Source organism: Nestor notabilis, unplaced genomic scaffold (assembly GCF_000696875.1).
Source record: "Nestor notabilis isolate BGI_N333 unplaced genomic scaffold, ASM69687v1 scaffold15033, whole genome shotgun sequence".
In the NCBI taxonomy this organism is placed as follows: domain Eukaryota; kingdom Metazoa; phylum Chordata; class Aves; order Psittaciformes; family Psittacidae; genus Nestor; species Nestor notabilis.
The window spans coordinates 16,423-38,449 of NW_009922615.1; the positions used below are offsets into that span (position 1 = coordinate 16,423).

Here is a 22,027-nt window from a genome sequence, read left to right on the forward strand (position 1 = left end):
GGGAAGCAGAAAAAATTATGAATTATTACATATACAAGTATTGAAGCAATTCCCTGTTCTTTAATGAATGGCTGTGAACTCAGCCCTTTTTATAAATAAGGAAAAATTCAGCTGTAAGCATTTACACTCAGCGGAATATTCTAAAAAGTGAAGTGAATAAAGATTACTGTCAAGCCCTGAGAACTTATTTAGAAGGTGTATACTAGCTTTCTAGATGGTCACTCTGAAGAATCAATCTCTCAGGAAATCTTACATATGGTAACTAGTTTAGTCCCATCCTGTTAGCACTCAAAGTTTAAATTAAGCAGTTCATTGTACTTCAGACTTCCACAATTGTCAGTCTAGGGTAAGTGACTGTTAGGGTGTCTTCTCTCCAAAAGGTGTTACTGGACTGGGAAGTTAGGGGCAAAGAGGGGGGAAATCTTCTCTACTTTCCTCCTATTCTTTAATAGGAAGATATGAGCATACCTGTTAAAGTGGGGGAAGCAGAGAGTTATCATTTACCTGAAAAAAGTATGGTGCTCCACACAAACCTTCCATAACCTTTTAGCAGCCCGATGGTTTGGGAGTTTGAACCCAATAGTGCTCTCAAACTGTTCCATCTGGAAAGAGTCCAAAAATAAATTAACCCATTTGCCTAGGCTGGCTATTAACTAGAAGACAGAGTTCAGATAGTTCTATTACTGTAACAAGCTCTAATTCTCCTGTCATAAGACTTCACAAGATTTAGAAATAATAAAAATTAATCAGAATTTCCAGCCTTTTAATAAAATTATGCTTAGGGAGTTAGCCATGATGGGTAATCACATTACCACTTCCTAACTGAACTAATGACTCTTTTGAAAAACCCAATAATGCTTTAGTGCTCCTTGCTCATTTTCTGACTACCTGCTTGATGCATTTATTTTTAAACTGCATGAAATATTGTGCTGCAGGTTGTGCTGCACACTTCCCTTTGATTTAGTAAAAGTCTAAAATCCACAGTGCAGTGTTAAGCTCATCTAAGCCATTTCACTATATAATAGTTTCTTGGCAAAAATATCGCATCTATGTACCATCAGCGAGTGCAAGAACAATACATCTGTGTTCCAAAACTTACAAAACTACAATGTTAGTATTGTATTACTGGTATTTAGACTTCTCTTTTGTTTTATTTATACACACAGTAAAAGCTACATTTTAGACTATAACAAAGCATTACAGTTTTTGACATTTTGTTAAATTTCCAGTTACAATGTGTTCAAAACATATCCCTCTCCCCTCCTTCAGCAACTTTCATAAACTTAGAACACTATCTGAAAAGAAAGTTGAATCCACTATTTCCACAGCAGCTAACAGAAAGAGTTATAACCTCCTACAGGACAACTTAGGCCTTCGGTTACAGCCATAAACTAGATGCACTGACATTCAGCAAACAATTATACCCGAATACGAAGAGAAGCTGGCTCTCTCCCAGGACTTCAAGTTTATATAAACACTCAAGAACATGGCCAGCATAACTAGCTTTTGCTGTAAAAAAATTTTAAAAACTACAAGATGGCATCTATTAATCAAAGAAAATTGATTTTCTTCTTGGTTTGCATTTAGTAATCAAGAGAAGTGTTTAATATAATCAGTAGAATATGAAAAGGAAAATAAAATGCTCTTAAGTTCTGCTTCAATCCAGCATAAGCCTGTGAGAACATCTGGGAAAAAGATGAGGATGTTTTCTTGTTGCTGGATAGAAATGATGTCAGAGAGGAAACAGGACAGAAAGGTGCTACTTACTTCTGCTGGCCTGACTTTGATGTAGAAATTACTTCGTTTATAGGAAATCTTCAGAATTTTTGGCCAAGCAAAGCGGTTGATCCGGAGTCTATCTTTGTAAATGAGCAGGCCATTAGCACATACGCCCAGCATGATATCCACACCTTCAGAATCCTACCACATATGAGACAATTTCATAAAAATCAGTTTAATAACATTCCAAAAAAGTAATGACTGCTAGCATAGTTGAGGGAATAATGCAACTCGAATTTATTTCATATTTAAACCTGAAAGACCCCAACAATGAGATTCTTAAAGCAGAAATTGACAAGTATGTAGATTTTATAGGAAAGGCTTTGGACTCCAAGTGATGGCTTTGGCTCTCTCATGCCATTGCACATGCCATGTTTCTGGGAAATTCTTCAATATCCGGCGAAAGGGACTAAGTTAACAATTTAAAAGCAATAAAATTATGGTGGGTGTGGTACCGATAATTTAAACAAATATTAAAAGAAGAAAAACTAAAACCAAACCTTTCCAACTTAAAAGTCAGTGAAAGTCTGAACAAGTTGATGATCATGATGACCTTCTACAGTCACCTACTATTCCAGTAAAGACATGGGAAGTAATGGATACTTGGCTGAAAATATCAACATAGTAATTTCAAAGTGCTGGTGGTACAAAACACAGCAAAATCTCATGTCCTCCCCAATAACAAATCAGCTACATCAAATGCCAACACTGTCATTAAGAAGTTGCTTCACTGGCATAACTAATGCTGCAAGTGGTTCCTGGCAAACAGCAGTTCTAACGCTTGCAGATACTTCACCACAGCAAAAGAAAGCTCCAATAAAACTCGAAAAAACTAAGTTCCTTAAAACACTACAGACCAACTGAACTGCCAGCTGCACTTGTGTTAAAAAAAAAACAAAACCAAAACAAATACATAAATAAATGTTACAGACATAGTTAATGTACATGAATAAAAATTTGTGTGTATTTATTTCTTTCAAGTGCTTCTAATGAGAACACAAGAAAGAAGCTTATGGAAAATTGCAAAACCAAGTGCATATTGTTTCCATATGAAACAGAATTAAAAAAATGTTCTGCCAGTACTTAAAAGTCTTGGGGTTTTTTGCTTTGTTTTGTTTGGTTGGTTGGTTGGTTTTGGGTTTGGGTTTTTTTAAATATATAAAGGACTGATATGCTTAGAACCTATTTATTTTCCTAATGATTTGAGACTCTGGATTTGTGCGAGGAAGTGGGAGGGGGTTGGTTAGTTGGGTTTTTAACAAAAAATAAATTAAAAAAATAAAAAAAAAAATCCCACTAGAAATATAAATTTGATTTGACCTTCCCAGAAGAGTGGAAAAAGCTCCAAAAACCACTCATCCCCCACCCCGATTTTAACTCTCATGGTATTATTAAATCAATTACATGTTCTTCTAGGCTTTACTTTATGGCCCTACATCCCCTTGGCATCAAAAATCTGACATTTAAAATATATTTAGCCACTTCTATAAATAAAATATTATTTCTAAGCTGCACATACATCATGCATTAAGTAAGTTTAGATTTAAAATAAATTCTAAGGATGTTAAAGCTGTAAACTGTAAATTATCATGACCAATAGCTAAAAGGCTTATACCTAAAAACTGAGGGTATGACATTTTTAAGAAAATATATATACTATGTTCTTTAATACTACGCATGTCTATTCAAAACCAGAACAAAACCAAACTAATCCCCAATACCTTGGCATGATGTAAATCCACTCCATACATGGAGAGTCTCTTCGCATTTTCTAGGAACTGGGAATCTGCCTGCGCTGGAGTCAAGCCCCTAAAACCATTGAATAAGCCTTGAGTTTATTGCCAAAAGAACTGAGAATCAAAACTGAGTGGAATCCTGGAATTCAGCATATTAAATTTCTTCAGTTGAGATATTCACCTTCACTCTTTCAAAATATTCTAGTGCCATGTTGCTTAAACTAATTCAGATGAGCAGATCCTTTAAAACCACAATTTTTAAACACATGTAAGAGGCTCTAGTAACATAGAAATAGATTTCCAAAGTATAAGTAACTTCAGCGTAGCAGTTTTACACATGCTTTTAAAGGGATTGACATAAACATGACAAAGCATAATGATTTCATTTAATCCCAGTGTATCTGACACACCTGTGTGTTTTGTGTAGCTCAGCTACTTTCTCTTCCATTTCTTGAGTCTGATTGGGTGCAAATTGGAATTCACTGATATAGTCACTGCGGTGCTCCTCTGGGTCATGATCACCCAGCTCAGCCTGCAGGGTATATGAACCAAGGAGGGTGTGAGTCACAAAAGAACATGGCAGTCGACCAGAAGCAATATCCTGACGAAGCTGTAGGCACAAGAAATACCTGAAAGATAAAAGAGGGGGGGGGGGGGGGGGAAAATAAAAAAATCAAAAAAAAAAAAAGAAAAAGTGTTACAAGAAGGGGGGGGGGGGGGGGGGAAGAAAATCAAACAATCGAAATCAAGAACAGACAAAGTGTTACTAATGGCAGGCTTATGAGATATGACAGAATTTATTGACATGCATGTAATCATATATTTTAAATTAAATCAATGCATTAATAATTCATTACACCTTACATTATTTGAGCATTACTGCCACACAGCAAATTTCACTTTCACTTTTAACAATTGATATTACTTTCATAAATAATGTGAAAAGCAGGAAAAATTCTGATTTTCAGTATAAATGAATGAAAAACTGTACCTAGCTTGTAACAAAAGCTGGCTTAGAACTCCTTCATTTCACATTGTAGCCTGCAGGTATCTAAAGTTTAAAAATAAAACTCATTTGACATTTCCCTTTGGCTTTAATATTCTTTTATATCCCTTGCAGTTCATGAGCTAATCAAGTCATGTAACAAGAGAAGAAATCTGGTTTAGTACCGAAATAATAATTACCTGCCTTAAACGTATGTATTAGAATTTAGTATTTCAGGTACTGCATACGGACTTTTACCAAATTTAACAAGTTAACAATCAGTAGACATCCTACCCTAGCACAGGGCCTGTAGTGATAGGGCAAGGGGTAATGGCTTTAAACTGAAAGAGGGTAGATTTAGGTTAGATATTAGGAAGAAATTCTTCACTGTGAGGATTGTGAGGCACCGGCACAGCCTGCCCAGAGAAGTTGTGGCTGCCCCATCCCTGGCAGTGTTCAAAGACGGGTCAGATTGGACTTGAGCACCCTGCCTGTGGCAGGGGGAGTTGGAACTAGATGTCTTTAAGGTCCCTTCCAACCCAAAAAATTTTATGATTCTAAGGATTCTATTTAATGCATATGTATAAAACTAGCTTTTCACCAACCTAGTCTAGGTTATTACTGAAGTATCGTGGATCCCTTGAGCTTCACTCTCAATATCAATACCTCACACCCTTGTTTACCTTATAATAAAGCAGCAGCCTGACAATAAACCACTGGCTTCTTTCATAAAAGATCATTTGCATCTTACCTCCTGCCCAAATCATATCCCCACTTACCATTAAATTCTTTCTCAGGTTTCTTCCTGAAGTTTTCACCTTGCCTTTTTCAACCTTGTTCCAAAAGGAGTTGATGTAAAAATATCTACAGTGTTCTAAAGTAATAGCCAAACCTCTTACAGCATCGAGAAACTGAAGAAATTTTATATGGCCTTCAAATTAGACTAACAGTCATTTTTTAGTTTGAAATTAGGAACTATACCTACCTAGTGATGTCTTCAATCAGCTGTGAAGGATCAGGGGGATAAAACTTCACATTAAAGGTGAATATCCAAGGTAAACCTAAACATGGGAAACGTTGGATTGTTAATCTCAAACAAGCTGAAGAAAGCAAAGAAAGAACCTTACTGAAAAATATTAGGCAGTCATATAAATCTTAGATCACTGAATCCTGAGTAAAGATTTTTCCTCCTTTTACGGCATATTAGTAAGAAGCACAGAATAGTTTCATTCTCAGGTAGTAACTCATATACATAGTCAGTAAAAGATTAGCACATCAAACTAATTTTTAAATAAAGTTTTACAGAAAGTTATGTAAATATCAGAAGACATTTTTAAAAATTTTGAAAAATACCATAATATTATTAACACTTTCAAGATATTCTTGGTTCAGAGACACTTGCACTGAATTTGTGTTTATTTCCTGCTCCTCGAAGGCTAACAGTCTCCTCCTGTTTAAAGTGACTGTTTGTTTGAGAGACTGTACAAAAACTATGAACATGAGATGTCAAAATGAGGCCTGCATTGTATACACAAATTATTCATATTCATACAGAATGGATGGAGGACAAAAAATACTAACCATTCCTCCTTGAAAGTACTTTTTGAGAAACAATATCTTTAGCAACTATAATAGCAATGATATTTTAAGTTTAAATTCTCATGTATTTGAATTGGCAACACCACATGCAATTTTTAAGAAAAAGCATTCTTAAAACTAGATCAATAATTTGACAAATCATAAAATACTGCCTTTAGTCACAGCTCTAGAGTTAAATAAATTTTTAAGATTTGAAAGCTGAAGTCATTCATCAATAATTAAAATACATTCTCAGAATGTTACTTTACCAGTACTGTAACACTATGTGCAAGAGCAATACATTCATTGGAAAGTACTAATAGTTTGACAAAATGTAGAACTTTGCTAAGTCAAACAGATTTTATTAAGTATAATGCAGATATACGTATGTAATAAAAAAGTCACAAAGTAGGAGTCTAGGAGAAGAATTTAATAGTTTGGTTTTGCACGCTGCTTGAAAGCAAATGCACTTGAGCTTTATTGTATCTTACCAAACAAAGTAACAGTACAGTGTAGGACTGCTAAAAACAATAAATAAAGATAAGAAAACCAGAAGGGCCACAAAGATGATCAGAGGGCTGGAGCACCTCTCCTATGAAAATAGGCTGAGAGAGCTGGAATTGTTCAGCCTGGAGAAGAGAAAGCTCAGGGAAGACCTTACAGCAGCCTTCCAGTACCTAAAGGGGGCCTACAAAAGTCCTGGAGATGCACTTTTTACACAGGCTTGTAGTGATAGGACAAGAGGGAATGGCTTTAAACTGAAACAGGGTAGATTTAGGTTAGATATTAGGAGGAAGGTCTTGATGCACTATTGGAGTGGTGAGGCACTGGCACAGGTTGCTCAGACACGCTGTGGCTGTCCCATCCCTGGCAGTGTTCAAGCCCAGGCCGGACGGGGCTTTGAGCAACCTGGTCTAGTGGAAAGTGTGCCTGCCCATGGCAGGGGGTTTGCACTAGACGGTCTTTAAGGTCTCCTCCGGACCAAACCATTCCATGATTCTATGAAAATACTATCATCAAAACGATTCAGCAGCCATTTTTGTCTTCCTCTTGCCCCTTTTCTCCTAATGCAAATAATATTTTGGAGAAAGGCCTAGCAAAAAGAATCTCTGGTAAAAAGTTACTCATTTTATAAAGCTTGTTAATGATGAATTCTGGACAGTAACCTACTTTAAATACCATGCTTTGAAAAATGTGTATTTTAACAACAACAAAAACACCAAAAAAAAAAAAACAACCCACTGAAATGCCATTTCCAACATAATTCTAGAAAACAGTGCTGACATTTTGGTTTAAGGTTATTTCTTTTTAAAAAATCCCCTTCTAAAATTTCACGTTAAAGGTGAAGAGAGGTGCTTTGTGCCAACATTTCTAATGTCTTTCAACATTTCAAAAATTATTTCAGATTTTCAAATATGTCTATTCATTGGAGCACTTCAATTTCTGCTTACATGTGAACCTCTTTCTCTACCTGGCCCCTAAATCATTACTTCCTTTTGAGAGATTAGGGGTTTAGCACATCTTAATGTTCCCAGTTATCAATTATTTGTTAGAATATTGATTACTTTGCTTACAAAATAAGGCAGGACTCCTTAAATGAAAAAGTCTAATTTATTGGATGCACATATAATGCTCAATTGGGTAAAATATGCCTTGTTGCATCACCTACTGCAATGCAGTGTGAGACAGAATTAGGACAAAAATACCTTTAAAAAAAAAAGTCTAACACTAATTAATACATATAGCATCACAAATGGAATTAAATCTGGAATAGATTAGCCCACTTCCGTCATTTATCTCCCAGCGACTTATCATTTAATGAAAAGCTGCTGATAAGGAATAAGCCAAACTGATGCAGAGAAGCAACTGGGCCAAAATGTCGAAGCAAAATAGTTCAGGAAGAGTTGTCATCTTAGCAGGACGGTGGGATGGGGAGAGACGGATGAAGCATGTGTCCTTCTACACAGATACTAAACCAGCCTTCAAGTTTTCCTGGAATGAAACAATATTTCCTGTTTGGAAGCAATTTTTCCTGGTCTAAAACTTGCAATTGTACTAGTTACAGATTAATTCCTGCTTAACATATTTCTCTATCTTGCCAGCATTTCTGCAGTTACCTTCCAGAAAGCACTGTAGCCAGGACACCTAGAAACCATTTGAAGGAGGAAGAAAAAAAAAAAATCTGTATTCTCTACAAATAGCTAAAAAGAGTGTAAATACTCAATGTATAGACTATGTGAAACATTTCAGATGTTTACTCATACTAATTCCATAGCTAATCCACTGAAAAAATGTTGTAGTTGGCTTTCTACTAAATATTTTCTGGACAGTTAGTGACCTTATATTTTGCCTATTTACTGAAAGCCCATCTATTGCCTGAATATAGACTAACAAGTATATTACAATGGGCACAGTCTATACTTATACTTGTCACTACAGCGTGCTGTTTATAGCCGCATAATTGAGGCATACAAATGGAATTGTCTTCACACAATGATGCACACTATTATGGCTCTTTGAATTGGTGGCCAAGAAAAAAAAAATAAATAAATCTGATATTTAAAATGGTATGTAGCATTCTGTCCCTGATAAGGCTCTCTGTTTTGATGCTTAATAATACGGGCTACAGAAATGTCAGAATTTTTTCTAATCAGCTTGTTACCTCAAAAATGCTTCTGTGGCAACTTTAGGCACATTCTTAGAGAAAAAGAATGCAATATAACCAATCAGCAAGCAGCATACAAGTAACATGATTCATCCCATTTAAACTGGAAAATCAGTGAGGTCTTTTTTCCAGTAAAGGCCTTTTTTGGCTTTTACTCATGATTTTTAGGGCACTGTGTGACCAGGACAGACACATTACTCACAGGCAGATGCAAAAATGCCCCATAAAATTCAGAAAAATATTTCTTAAATTTTTCTTAAAAGTACCAGCAAGAGAACCAAGGAAATAAGGAAGATCCATATGCAGTCCACATTTTAAAAAAATGTATAAAAAGCAGAATACTGACAGTCCTGGTTGGACTGAGAAGATTCAGCTCTCAAACTCAGACATCTCCAAACTGCAAAATCATTCTTTATAATTAGCAGGCATACAGAAGTACCTCTGCAGGAAAATTTTTCTCTTGACACAGGTACTTAGGTCTCTTCAGTAACTATAAGCCAGACTCTAGTGTAATTAGCTTTGATCAAAATTTGCTACAACTTTTACAGATACAAAGTTACTTACATAAAAGATATGGATACAAAATAAAGTGACCCTGCATAAAGTGACCCCTATATTTTGGTGCCTGAGCATAACCATACATTTTGTTAGCATTAAAATCAGACAGCCACAGATGTACACTTAAAACGCAAGCCCTTTTCTTAATTCTAACTTACCTTAGCGCCTTAAATACAAACTTTAGATTTCTTAAATATTTTAGAACAGTGTGCTGAAAAATTCTAAACTCATGTTTCTATTATTCTCATGGAATTTTAATTATGAACTTATCACCATTTGGTCTACTGCATAATTTGAAAATATACCTATTTAACCATATAATTATTCTTCTGTATCATCCTCTTTCCTCAGCAGTTGTTTAGGCTGTGTTGCAGAATGCATCGTATAACCAAGAATGGGAGGGGGAGGGAAAAATCCATTTCAACTCCATGACAAGCCCCAGAACTACTTAAGTTGTTGGCTGGCTACGTATGTCTCAGAATAGGCCAGTACTGCATTTTGCTGTTTTCAGTTCCCCAATCAGAATGACTGGTTCCCCATCAACAAAAGGATGTTGAGAAGAGTCTTCAGCATGAGCAAAGAGAAAGGTTTAAACTTGTAGCCCAAGATCTGTCACAAGTTGCCTTACCTATTGTACTATTTATCTCTTCTAATCCCCTTCCATAAAATTACAGGGAAGATTTCCCTTACTCCCCTCAATAATTAAACTGAATCAAATAACAAGCAAATTAAGTTTTCTGTCTTCAGTCCTTCAGTTAATCACTCATTTTTCTAAAAAGAAAATGTCTTTTCTGTCACTGGAGCCATTATCTCGTTAGATGCTAGTGGACACAGTTTCTTTTGACCCTAGACTGATAAGATGTAATTATGTATGTACGGACTCCCTTCATAGCCAGTGAAAGAAAAGAGGCATTTAGTTTGGTTCCCCTCTCAGGCATCTATTTCAGAATGAACTCAGTCACCTCCTAGAAGTGCCTGTTCCTTAAAAAAACAAGTGCATTTACCTTAGGTGGACAAAGTCACCCTATATTAGGTCACATTAGTTATAGCCTAGGTACAGTGATGAGTTCTACAATTTTTCAGGCTAAATAAGTATTCTCTTGACAGAAGGCAGTAAGACAATTTTACAGTTAACTTCCAAGAGCAAAAAAGTTAAATGTATCCTTTATTGGAAGAGAATGCACAAAAAACTCCCTATACCAGTCTTTTCTGACCTCAGAATATCCAAATACTCTCCAATTTTTATAAGATACACAACACAGGATAAGCATTATGGAAGTATTTTTTGTAATAAAAACCACTAATTCTGCTGCAGACTAGAAACAGATTTAACTGACAGAACATTACCTTGGATTTAAACTATTTCACACAGCATACAAATCTAATTTCCATTTGGAAGAGAATTAATTACATCCACACTAAAACCAGGATATATCTAAAAAAATAGCTTCAAAATTTGTTTTAAGAGAAAGAAAGATAACCAGGTCTGAAACCCAGTTTCATATACTTCAATTATACAAACAATAAAAGCAAATACTTAAGACTTCCCAAAACAGACACTTTATAACAGTCACATCTCTAATCTTTATCCATAACTGTGAACACCTACATTGCAGACAAAAGATTGATATTCAGCTGCAATAAACACTATGATGAGATCAGGTTTATGTAGTTTACTCATTCAATTCTGTTACACTGAGAATGAGAGTTATAAAAATACCTACAGAAAAAACTAAGTGTAATACCATGTGTTCTATATTAACTGTATGTACAGCATCTCACACAGATAAATTGTCAAATTAACTTTACCTAAGGGTGAACCACCACACCCCCTGTGAAGTCTGGGATTTGCCTATTCCAAAGTCAGTTGCTAGTGCTTGTACCATCACAATATTCAAGCTGAAATTGGCAATTTTGCAAAAGCCTCAATCCACTTGAGATGTAGCAATTTTCAAGAAGATAGTGACAGAAGTGTAATTATCTTACCTGTCCCTATTTGAATTCATTAGAGGTTTTAACACATGCCAGTGGATACACAATTACATAAGTCAAGAAAAAGCCAAGAATTAATTTTCCTGAAGAGATCAGGCCAGCTGAAAGCAACAAGCGTCTTGCCAGCTCTATAGCCCTGAGAACAGAGCCAGTAATTTGCGCATCATGTTAATTAGCCAAAGTAACACCAGTAATTGTTGAGATCCAACATAACTGCCCAGCCAAAGGCCAGCCAGAATAAATAAGAGATCACATAGAAGGCCTGAGGTCCCTGACTTAGAGGCAACCTGATGCAGAACATGACTTGGGGGAGACTTAAAGATTATCTTTTGTCTTCTCCAGCCACAGGTGATACACATATGGCCAATGTGCAGAGTACTGGTACTGCTCACATTAAGAGAGAGCAGAGATTATTATAAAGTTGCAGACTGACATGCTGAACTCCACTTCTGAATTTATCACCATTGTGTGTTCAGATCAATGTACTTGTCTAGATGCTTATATAGCATACTAGTGCTTCAGTTTGTGCTGTACAAGATAAAAAAATTAGTTTCTTAATTTCAAATGTTCAAATGGACTAGGACATTTTGGAGGTACCTTCGATTTATTATGAATGAGTATTTTTGTACATAAGATTTCTATTCTTGATTCGAAGACATATATTTAGAACAAGGCCTAAAACAAAGAAAAGCCTCACTACTTGACAATCATGTAGCTGGAGGATAAAACTTGCCTGCAGCACATTCCAATATCTGGAAACATTAATCCACTGATTATGAGGAACACAAGTGACTGTGTGCTGATCGCTTGTAAATTAGTGTAAGGAGGTTTCTTTTTAAAATCCTTAAAAAGGTGTTCTTATTAGTTGTTTGCCTTATACTCTGTGCCTATCAACTCTGAAATGCTATAGACTGGAGAAAAAATGCCAGTCATGATGCCCAATACAAGAAACTGGATTTGATCTCCAACAAAATGAAGGTTTCATGCCATTGGACAAATCACATTGCCTTAAAATACTTTTTGTATTATGTGTTATACAATATTAAAAAATGTTGTGTAGTGAGAATCCAAAAAGCTATCAGGTCAGTGCTTTGTAGGCTAAACAGCATGCAGATCACCACTGAATAACAAAAAGTATCAATATCCTCTATCTTAATGTCAAACACTAAAACCAAACAGAACAGCCTTTAGCCCATGTATGTGGCCAACTACTAAGTTTTTACTGAAGACCTGCAAAGTACAAAGATATAATACCAGTAACTTTTCCTTAATTAAAACAGTAGCCTCTACTTGAATATTAGCACATTCACCATTTAAAGAGGTCTAGTTTTCTTATACAAGAGCATGTTGATCCAAAGAAACAAAACCGTTTCCAAGGAAGTTTCTCTAACTTTCATTTCTTTTCTGAAAATACAAACCACATCTGCCTAGTAAGGAATTTCATCAACTGGGAAAGGCCTAAAGGAAACAGAATTAACACCACTATGATTTCACATGGATTCAGTCTGAAAAGCATTGTAGCAAGACATTCCAAGATTATGCTCTATTTCATTTACATTCCAGAAATGATGGAAACATCAAAAAGCCAATGCTGGACTGAGCAGTACTGAAGAATATACATTTTCTGTAAGACATATTGATTCTCTTTTTATAGTTTCATATTCTGGTCAGTCTTTGAAGTAAGAAAGTCCTAAAGCAACAATCATAACCATCTTTGCAAGATTATATTCTCCATCCCATAACCCAAATATCAACAAAAATTTGAAAAAAATCTACTGTTTCAGGATGCAAAAAGACCAACTATTATTTGCATATAACAGAAAAATTTTGAGGCAGCAGCCAGTTTAATGATTAACTTCTGCAACACAAGGCTGAGTGGGACAGTTTCTATGCTTTCTGTTCTAACACTGAATAATACGTCATTATCAGATATACATTATTGTAATGCTGCAAGCATACAATGCAGTCAACATCCAGGCTACTAAGTTTATGAAGAATATTTCTGTGAGGAAATAAAAGGAGCATAACATCTGAATACAGAAGTACTTACTTCGAATTTGTCTCTTAATTTCCTTTGAAGAATCTAGCCAGTTCTGAAAAAAAAAAAACAAAAACCCACAACCAACATTTAAAATCACCACAGACTGAAGATGATGAAGTAATTTCATTCAGTGCAATTAAAGCCTGTATTGTTCAGACATCTGTTCTATTTTAAAACAACCCACAGAACTCTAAAATTGAACTTGAGATTTGCTAGCAAGTCTCCCCACCCATGCACATAAATGAAACAGTGCAATGCCACTCCCTTCATGGTTGTCTTACTGGTTTAGACTATTTATGCCCTGTATTATTAAAAACTGGAGAGTCCTCCAGTGGAGGTGGTCTAGCAAATGACATTTGACAAACACAATTCTCTCTCATACTCCTTTTATGGACATAAGCAGACTTTCCAGGAATGGCTATGTAATCTCTATGCATCTGTGCTTATACACCTAAATAGAGTTACCTAAGATAACATTTCTCTTTAACTCCAGAGACTTATTATTCGTATCATTCATCTTAAGGCGTATACATTTCAGTTCTGGTAATATTCAAAGATGCTTGGAAAAACCTAATCAAATTTCATGCTTTTTTTCTAACCTCCCCCAAAGCAAAGTTCTCTATGAACATGTATTATGTTAACACTGATATGCTGGCAAGGTTCAAATCTGGGTACTCAGCTCTATTTCAGGCAATGCAAATAAAGTCAGATTTTCATATTTTAGATGCTTTTTTTAAAATGTGTTTTATCCTCAATACCAAAAATATTTTCATATCATCTGTGCAACCTATTAAACAGCTCACAGCACTTCAGTTACTATCGATATTTGCAAAGACACTTTGTGACTGATCATCCAAAAATGTAACTTTGGGAAGTGAGACTAATAAATCTGTAAAGTATACACATCGGTAACTCAGACAATCCTCTTCACTAATTTTACCGATAGATGTTAAAAAATAGATTGAATGAGAGACTAGAAACATAAGCCTTTTAACTGCAGTTACTGAGACTATACAGTGTTCGAACCTTTAATTCATGTGGCCAGACACACATACGCACACACAGATGTGGAAGAAACACACACACCATCAGCTCGCCAGCAGGACTTGGTGCACATCAGAGAGTTATGCGAAGTAGGGAAGAAAACTTGTGAGGTCAAGGACAATACGTGCATTTCCACAAATCACTACACATATTAGCAGCTTTAAAGTCAGAGGGGACCTGAGTGCCAGCACAATTGTTGCTAAACGTTTATCTCTACCAATGTTTCTTGCCTAAGCTAACCAGTAGTGGACACTGGGTATAATTTGACTCACCTTCCAGTCTAAGGTACCAAACTCCTGACGCAACAACTGTATTCCAATTCAGTATCCCTCAGTCATTATTATAGGCTTTTCCACCAAAGGTCAAATTTACTTCAAGGAGACAAAGCATGAGGCTACAGCTTTAGGGGTCTGTATGGATTAAAAGAATGTGGAACTGTGTGTTTTTGCACTATTGCACATCTTTCATGTAGATCACCTCTGCTGATAAAGGATGTGGCTTCTATAAATATGACCCAAAATACTAAGTTCCCTGTTGTAAATGACCTTGGTTGAAGTTGATTTAATCACAAATTCAGCATGTATATATTAGACAACTACTACTTACAAATTAAACGTAAAACTTCCTTTCTACAATTTTACAGATGTAATTAAAAATAAGTAATAATAAAAAAAAGAATAATTTCACTCTACTTGCTTTAAGAAGTCTGTGATGTCCACGTTTCACAGCTACTATAACTCTTCCAGAGATGCACAGTCCATAACATCATTACAAAGGAAGAGATACAAAACACTCCTCCAAAAAATCTGGATACTCTTTATTCTGCTTAAGTCAGCAAACTACTATCTATCGGAAAAGCCTTGACATGGAAAGGCCTTGACATGGAAAGGCCTTGGAAGACAACATAAGTCTTCAAATAATTTTAGCTGAAACTCACTTCAGCTACAGTTGTCCTAGGTTTTCAGTTTTGGCGTGAGTTCTATTCCAAAATGATATACAGCCATATTCTTCCACTTGCAAAGGTAACTACAAGTAGCTTAAAAATAACTGCAAGTAGCTTAAACTCTTAAATTGCAGTATAAGTATAGAATAAAGTAAGTAAATACAGAATATAGCATGGCATAACTACAGCAGAAAACTAGGATTCCTGAGTATACGTTATTTTCAATGTTTTATCGCTATGAAGTAGAAGAACATATAATACAGAATATGCTGCAAGGTGAGAAGAATAACCTTTTCTTTGCAGAAGTTATACAGTTCATTTTCTGATTTTACAAACCTAGAGTGAGCTTATTGGAAGCAGACTTTTTCACCAACTTGAATTACTATTCTGTCAAATAAAAACAGATGCTTATACTCCATTTATATACATAATTAGAGGGGTGGGCTTTTTGCATCTGTGCCTTTTGTTATGGATAAAACAAACACTACTGAAAGAATCCACCCTGAAATAGACCTCTTAATGCAGAATACACAGGTCTGTCTTTCAAATCAAAAGACAAAGTGTATATACACAACTTTGCTCCAGTAGGCAGAAGTTATTTAATTTGTGATTTGTAAGGTTATAGTAATGAATTGTCAAAGAACAACAAAATGTTCTCAGCCAGTACAAAAGTATTTTGTACAAATCCAGAAAAGCAGTATTTCCAGCTGCTGCCTAGAACATAAGCAGAGAAGCTTTCTAACACTTCTGCAGACCAATTACAGTGTGAATGGCACATTCATGAACTTTTGAGGGTGTAATGCAATGAAATCCCTACCTAAACTTTAGACCAATAAATTTAACATTTCCAAAACAATGAAGAAAACCATTAATGAGTAATTTGACCTAAAGAGTTTTAAAATGTGTATTGAATCTAATAAAAATCTGTCTGATTTGAAGATATGACATCTCTCTCAGCTACACAGAACACCATAGAGAAAAGTTAATGGGACTTCTCCTCCAATGGTACCCCGATGGTGCATTAGGGAGCAGCTCTAATTCAAAAGAGTGCCAGGCATTCAGTTTGCACACCCCACAGCTGCTGTTGAGTTCAACAGCTGGCTCATAAATGGGTAGCTGTGATGAGCACACAAGAATGAGAAAAACACATCATTCAGCATTTAATACTGACTGGCCTAGAGGTCAGTGATATGTGGCATTTTAATCTGAAGAGGCAGTCATAACAGGAGAAAAAAAAGGATCAGAAAGAACTGGTATTGAGATGTAAAAACTGCCAAACTCAGAGGTGAACAAAATAGAAGGCCCTGAAACTAGAAGTTCCAAGTCCTTAAGCTTCCTTAAGACAGCACAGTAGCTACCCTTCACATTACCAGGATATGATTGTATCATAACCTGTATAAGAACTTCCAAACACAGTGTTGTACAAAACCAGTAGCTTTGAATCAGGTAACTTGAGTGACAATAGCAGTAAAAATAAGCAAGCCTATATCAACATGCGCATGTTACATTACACTGTGCAACCTGTGAAAGAATGTAAGCTCTTAGGCAAGCACCTAGTTCATGCCAAAACCCGCATTTTCAAACCCTTCTTTGAAAACCTGGGTATTCCCATTTACGTGGTAATCACAACTTAGAGCTGCACTAGGGGCATAGAACCATCCACATAATGGCACTTTGGGTAAAATCTAGAAGCATATGGGTTATCCAGCCAGGAAATACCTAAAATAAACCCCTCGTTCTCTGCTACACACTGGCATTCAAAATCTTGTAGTTCCTGCAGTTCACCATAAATTAAGCTTAGTCCTGCAATAGATAGTAGGAGGCGGGAAATGCAAATCTGCTAGAGAAGACTCCTTTTTAAGTTTCTTCAAATGATACTTGTATGAAGAAGACAACACCCAATAACGGTGGTTTTTTTAGTCATTGTAACAAATCAGTCCAGGTTTCTCCAGAACTTTTTAAAGAAAAGCCTGCTGTTGTCCATAATTCTGGTGACAAGTGGTCTACTCCTTGAAAAAGAGCGCTATAATTAGCCTGGGTGTATAAATAACCGAACCACAGGGACCCCATTACCAAGATACTTCTTGCTGAATTTATGTAAATACTTCATTTGTGAGTGTTGCTACAGTAGCACCTCCATAGCCAATGGATAGTGAGCTCAGGGGCTCATTCAAGCTGAAAGGGACCTCTGGAGATAACTGATTTAACTGTGATTGAAGGCAGAGCCAGCTTTGGAACAGATCAGGTTGCCCAGGCTCATATACAGTCAAGAATGAAAAAACAGATGGGATCTTTTTAAGGTGTGATGTGCTGTTCCTCCATCGACATGACTGAAGAATAGCAAGAAATCTCTTAGTCCAACTAGAAGCATATTAAAAAAGGAGAAAAAAAAAAATGACATAATTCTACACCAATGCAGACTTTCCTGCTGCACTTTCAAAAGCCAAAGGCTCCCTGTTCCACCTTGTAGGATCTACTCAAGTGGACTATTTTCTGGTTTAGTTCAAGGATGTTGTTTTGCTGTGTGTTTACAGGATGCATTTTCAATAACGAGTATCACTACTAGAGGGACAATATGTGATAATAACAAATATTAATTAAGATTATGATATTTAAAGCACAACAATTACCTTGAAGATCAACCAACATGCTTTTCATTGTTACACCAAAGAAGTTCAAATTTCTACAAATGGTTTACAATTCGAGATGAAAAATAAAATATACAAGTACAAAAAGAATACATCAGGCCCATTTTATACATGGGTATCTTTAATACAGAGGAACTGAGTATTTTACTCAATACTTGCAGCAAAGCAAGCCTGGAAAACTACTGTATTTGAATGGAAGTTGTCAGAGATTTAGATTATTCAGACCACTAAGTCAGACTGCATTTCAAACACAGCAGCAGGATGAAAAAAATGACAGAAAAAAAGCAAAAGCTTCCAGACCAAGTATAGTACTCATGGAATAATGTTTCCTACTACAAATACAGAGATTAAAAAGAAATATAATTTTTTCCACTTCAGCATCTACACGCATTATTAGTCCATTTACTTTATGAGGGAACATCTAAGCTCAGGTATATCTTTACTTCATGGATCAAGTGGCAGCCAGCCCATAACTAACTGTAAATGCTCAGATGCTGGGAAGATCTAAATTGGCTTTTGGTAATTAATGGAATGCATGCCACCAACTGATTTAAGATTTTTCTCAGCTCAGCAATCTATGTGTTCTCGACCACCCAACATGTAAGCAAGTGCAAAAGAAAACTGAAAATAAGTTACCAAATGGTATTTAAGAGATCCTTTTGAATGAATTCATACCAAAACACCATTCATTTGTAAAATTAGCAGACTAGGACTGACATTTTACAACAGTTTACTCCAATGTTTGTAATTTAATACCTCACTAAACTATTAAAGTCAGTAGCAATTTAGAAAAATAAACAACCAAACCAACCAACCTCTCATACAGGCTTACCTTCTGTTCTGAATTCTCATAAAACAGCAGCCCAAAATAGTCCTTTTCCAGTAAATTGAGATGTTCGCACACTTTGTCAAATAGCACTTGGCCTTTTGCTCTTTTCTGAAAGAGCAAAAAGAAAAGGAAAAAGTTACTACCAGTAAATCATTAAAATTCTTACAGGTACTGTTATTTGATGGTATAAGGAAAACTCAAAATATCAATAAAATAGATTACAATGCCGTAGCTTTCTTACAATACTTTTTTCACCATATTTTGAAAGCTATACATATCACTGACAAATATAAAGACATTTCAAATTTTTTCAATTACAAAAAAAAAAAAAACCAGACCTAAGAAACAACAGCTTGAATGCACAAGGAAAATTCAGTACCTAAATTGATTTAAAAATTTTGCACCATAAAGCGTGCACCATAAATAGCTTTCAGTTTTTCTGGGTCTCTTTTTTTAAAAATAATGTAAGATTCCTTCATGTGAGCCAACTTCTTCTATATTGTTATCTTCTAAAAATTAATGTACTTCCTATGGTGCTAATTTCTGTTAACTTTTGCATTTATATCATTTTGGCATTCATCTCAATGACTTTTATGAATCACGTGATATGAACTCCCGAGGAAAATAAAGCATGTTATCACCTTCAAGAGACAAAAAGAACAAGCAGACCACTAAAAGTCAGTGATCAGACCAGTTAAAGTAGCATAATAGTGTCAGCAGAACATAAGCAACATGTCCAGCTGTCTATATTACAGAGGTTTTGAGGGACAGAACATAAGAAGGCTGCCTTCTACCTGTAGATTTATGAACTCCCTCAGTACCCAATAAATCCATTAGATACTTCAAAATAAAAACTAGTCTTAAGGAAGTTTATTCTTCCTAAAAAAAGTAATTGTGGAAGTCAGTAACAAGGCGGGGGGGAAAATCATATTTTTGTTTGAGGTTAGCTTCAGTATTGTAGTCTGCCACTTCATAACAGTAATAGAGAAGTGATCATCATTTTAACACACTCTTAAAAGGCTGCTTGCTGTAGCTCAGTATTAATACAGCTTAAGCAAATGACAATTAGTCCTGAAGCTTTTCCTGTTCTTCTTGTCCCTGGAACTGGGAATGTAAGTAAGGGCATCCTGTATCTCCCTAGTGCTGCTAATGAAAAACAGGCCCAGGCCCAAGTTCTGTGGGCCAGGTGTTAGGGAAAAGATTTGTTGTACTGGAGACGGAAGCTGATAGGAGATGAAGTTTTAGAGCAGATGGCCCACAGCACACACTGATGGGGAAGATGAGAATTTCTTTCCACAGTTAAAATTTGAACATGAATGGCATGTGGTCTCCCAGTTTGAACAAACTCCTTTCATGACTGTTCTGCTGTTTGTGGCATTTATCAATGAGGCCTCAACATGGCATTTTCAGAGGCCTGGCAGCTTAAAGGAATTTTTGCATTTGCTCATCCTACAGATTTCAGTAGATGCCACACACCACTGCAATTCCGCAGAAACGCCATCAAGTGCCCCTGTGTAGGCCCTCCGACACTGCAGCCATTGTCCCCCACAGGCAGCAGCAGCACACTCACAAGATGCCCCAGCTTCACATTGGCCTGTGGCTCAGCTCCATGGCACAAAGCGGTAAGGCCAGGAGGGGAGGAAGGGGAAGAAAAGAAGGTATGCACTGAGCAAACAGTGAAAGCATTGTTGGTTTATTCCCCAAGACACCAAGGCTTTATTTATTCAAGATCCCATTGTTCAGCAAACATTACAGTCCTGGAGATCAGAAAATTTTCAAAGAAACAAACTCATAAAATGAACACATTTAGTAGCACAAGCATCACAGTGGGGCAGTGGAACTTAGAAGTCAGAGCCACTTTTGAAATGGGGAGCTAGGAATCTTTAGTCTGTTTGGTACTCTCAAAAATTTTATTCTTCAAAGAGACATGACTGTTTCCCACAAGAGTCTGACAGCCTCACCTTCAGCTCAATTAAAAAAAAATAAATCAGAAATTCAAAGAAGAACTCATTTGAAAGTAGGAAAAGTTTAAGAGAGGGATTGAAGAATCTTAGCCTGTTCAGATGCATGTATTATTTTTCTTCCTAAATCATTGTGCACATCAGTGATCACACCTTGAAAAGGCAAGTTCCAGGTATACATATTTCAGTAAAGGAAATGTAGAGATTAGTGCAGAAATAATATATGCTATCATTAGAGGTCCATATATGGAGTTGGTTGCTAATTATGTAGCTTTTTAAAGAGTTCATAAACTAAACCCTATAATTAATATAAAGTCTTTCAACATACAAACTGGCCAAAGTTACAGGAAATATATTTCAAGTTTAACTGTAAAATATTGCAGTTTCTTAGGTAGTCATAGTCAACAGAACTTGATACACTGGCAATGTCCGCCACATCTTTAAAGGTCTTTTTGCAAGTTTGTAGCTTCTAAGTCCACGTAATGAAAAATGCCATCATGCCATGAAGGCCAAGTGATGTTAGTCTACATTCTAGACAACAGCATGATACAGAGAAGTTACAGCATCAGTAAGTGACATTTATAGAACTGTTGCGGGTTCAAAAGCATAAGAAACCTATCAGTATCAGCAACAGTTCTCATTATAAAATCCTTCTTGTAAAATTAAGACTCCAAGTTTGCTTTTTATATAGTTATGTAGTTTTAAAAATCTGCAGGAGTATTTAATTTGCAAAACCAATTGTTTCAAGTGAATTTTCTTTGTAATCCCTGTGGAAAACAGGCATTACTACATAGTTTAAAATAAATGGTAACATAATTTTTCTGGAAAAGCCCATGCTCCTATAGGAGAGTGTCTCTAAAGAGGAACTGAAATCCCGTAGAGAAGACAACTGCTGTGATCCAGTCATTTCAGAAGTTAGAAACTTTTTCATAGAAGAGCAGGGGACTTTAAGAAGGCAGCATCATGGTTTGCACAGCTTAATGTTACTCTTTAAACTGGATTCTCTTTCTGTTTCTACTAGTTGTTTGATATGTCAAGTGGTAGTCACAATAGTGTAAAATGATAACTGCTAACCTTATATATATGTATAGATAAGCCTTTATGCATAGGTATGTACACACACATATGCTTGTGGATATAGCACAGCAGACATAAGCGCTGAAAATAAGGAAATCTTAGTTCTGATTCTAACGCTGAAATGGCAATAAAAGCATACGGCCATTCTGAGGTCCCACAAGAACGTGAGTATATTCAGCCTAGCTATAGAG

At 36.0% G+C, this 22,027-nt stretch overlaps 1 protein-coding gene across 1 annotated transcript in view; it reads right to left on the bottom strand.

Moving 5' to 3' along the window:
• The window catches only part of EPB41L2 (erythrocyte membrane protein band 4.1-like 2), a 45,776-nt gene that overhangs the window by 13,697 nt on the left and 10,052 nt on the right, over positions 1-22,027 (bottom strand). The window contains exons 3-9 of the mRNA XM_010011722.1: positions 18,802-18,906; positions 13,344-13,386; positions 5,486-5,561; positions 3,926-4,144; positions 3,501-3,588; positions 1,768-1,920; positions 505-602 (exon numbers count right to left, since the gene is read on the bottom strand). Coding sequence (XP_010010024.1) covers positions 505-602; positions 1,768-1,920; positions 3,501-3,588; positions 3,926-4,144; positions 5,486-5,561; positions 13,344-13,386; positions 18,802-18,906 — 782 coding nt within the window. The remainder of the gene's footprint in view (positions 1-504; positions 603-1,767; positions 1,921-3,500; positions 3,589-3,925; positions 4,145-5,485; positions 5,562-13,343; positions 13,387-18,801; positions 18,907-22,027) is intronic.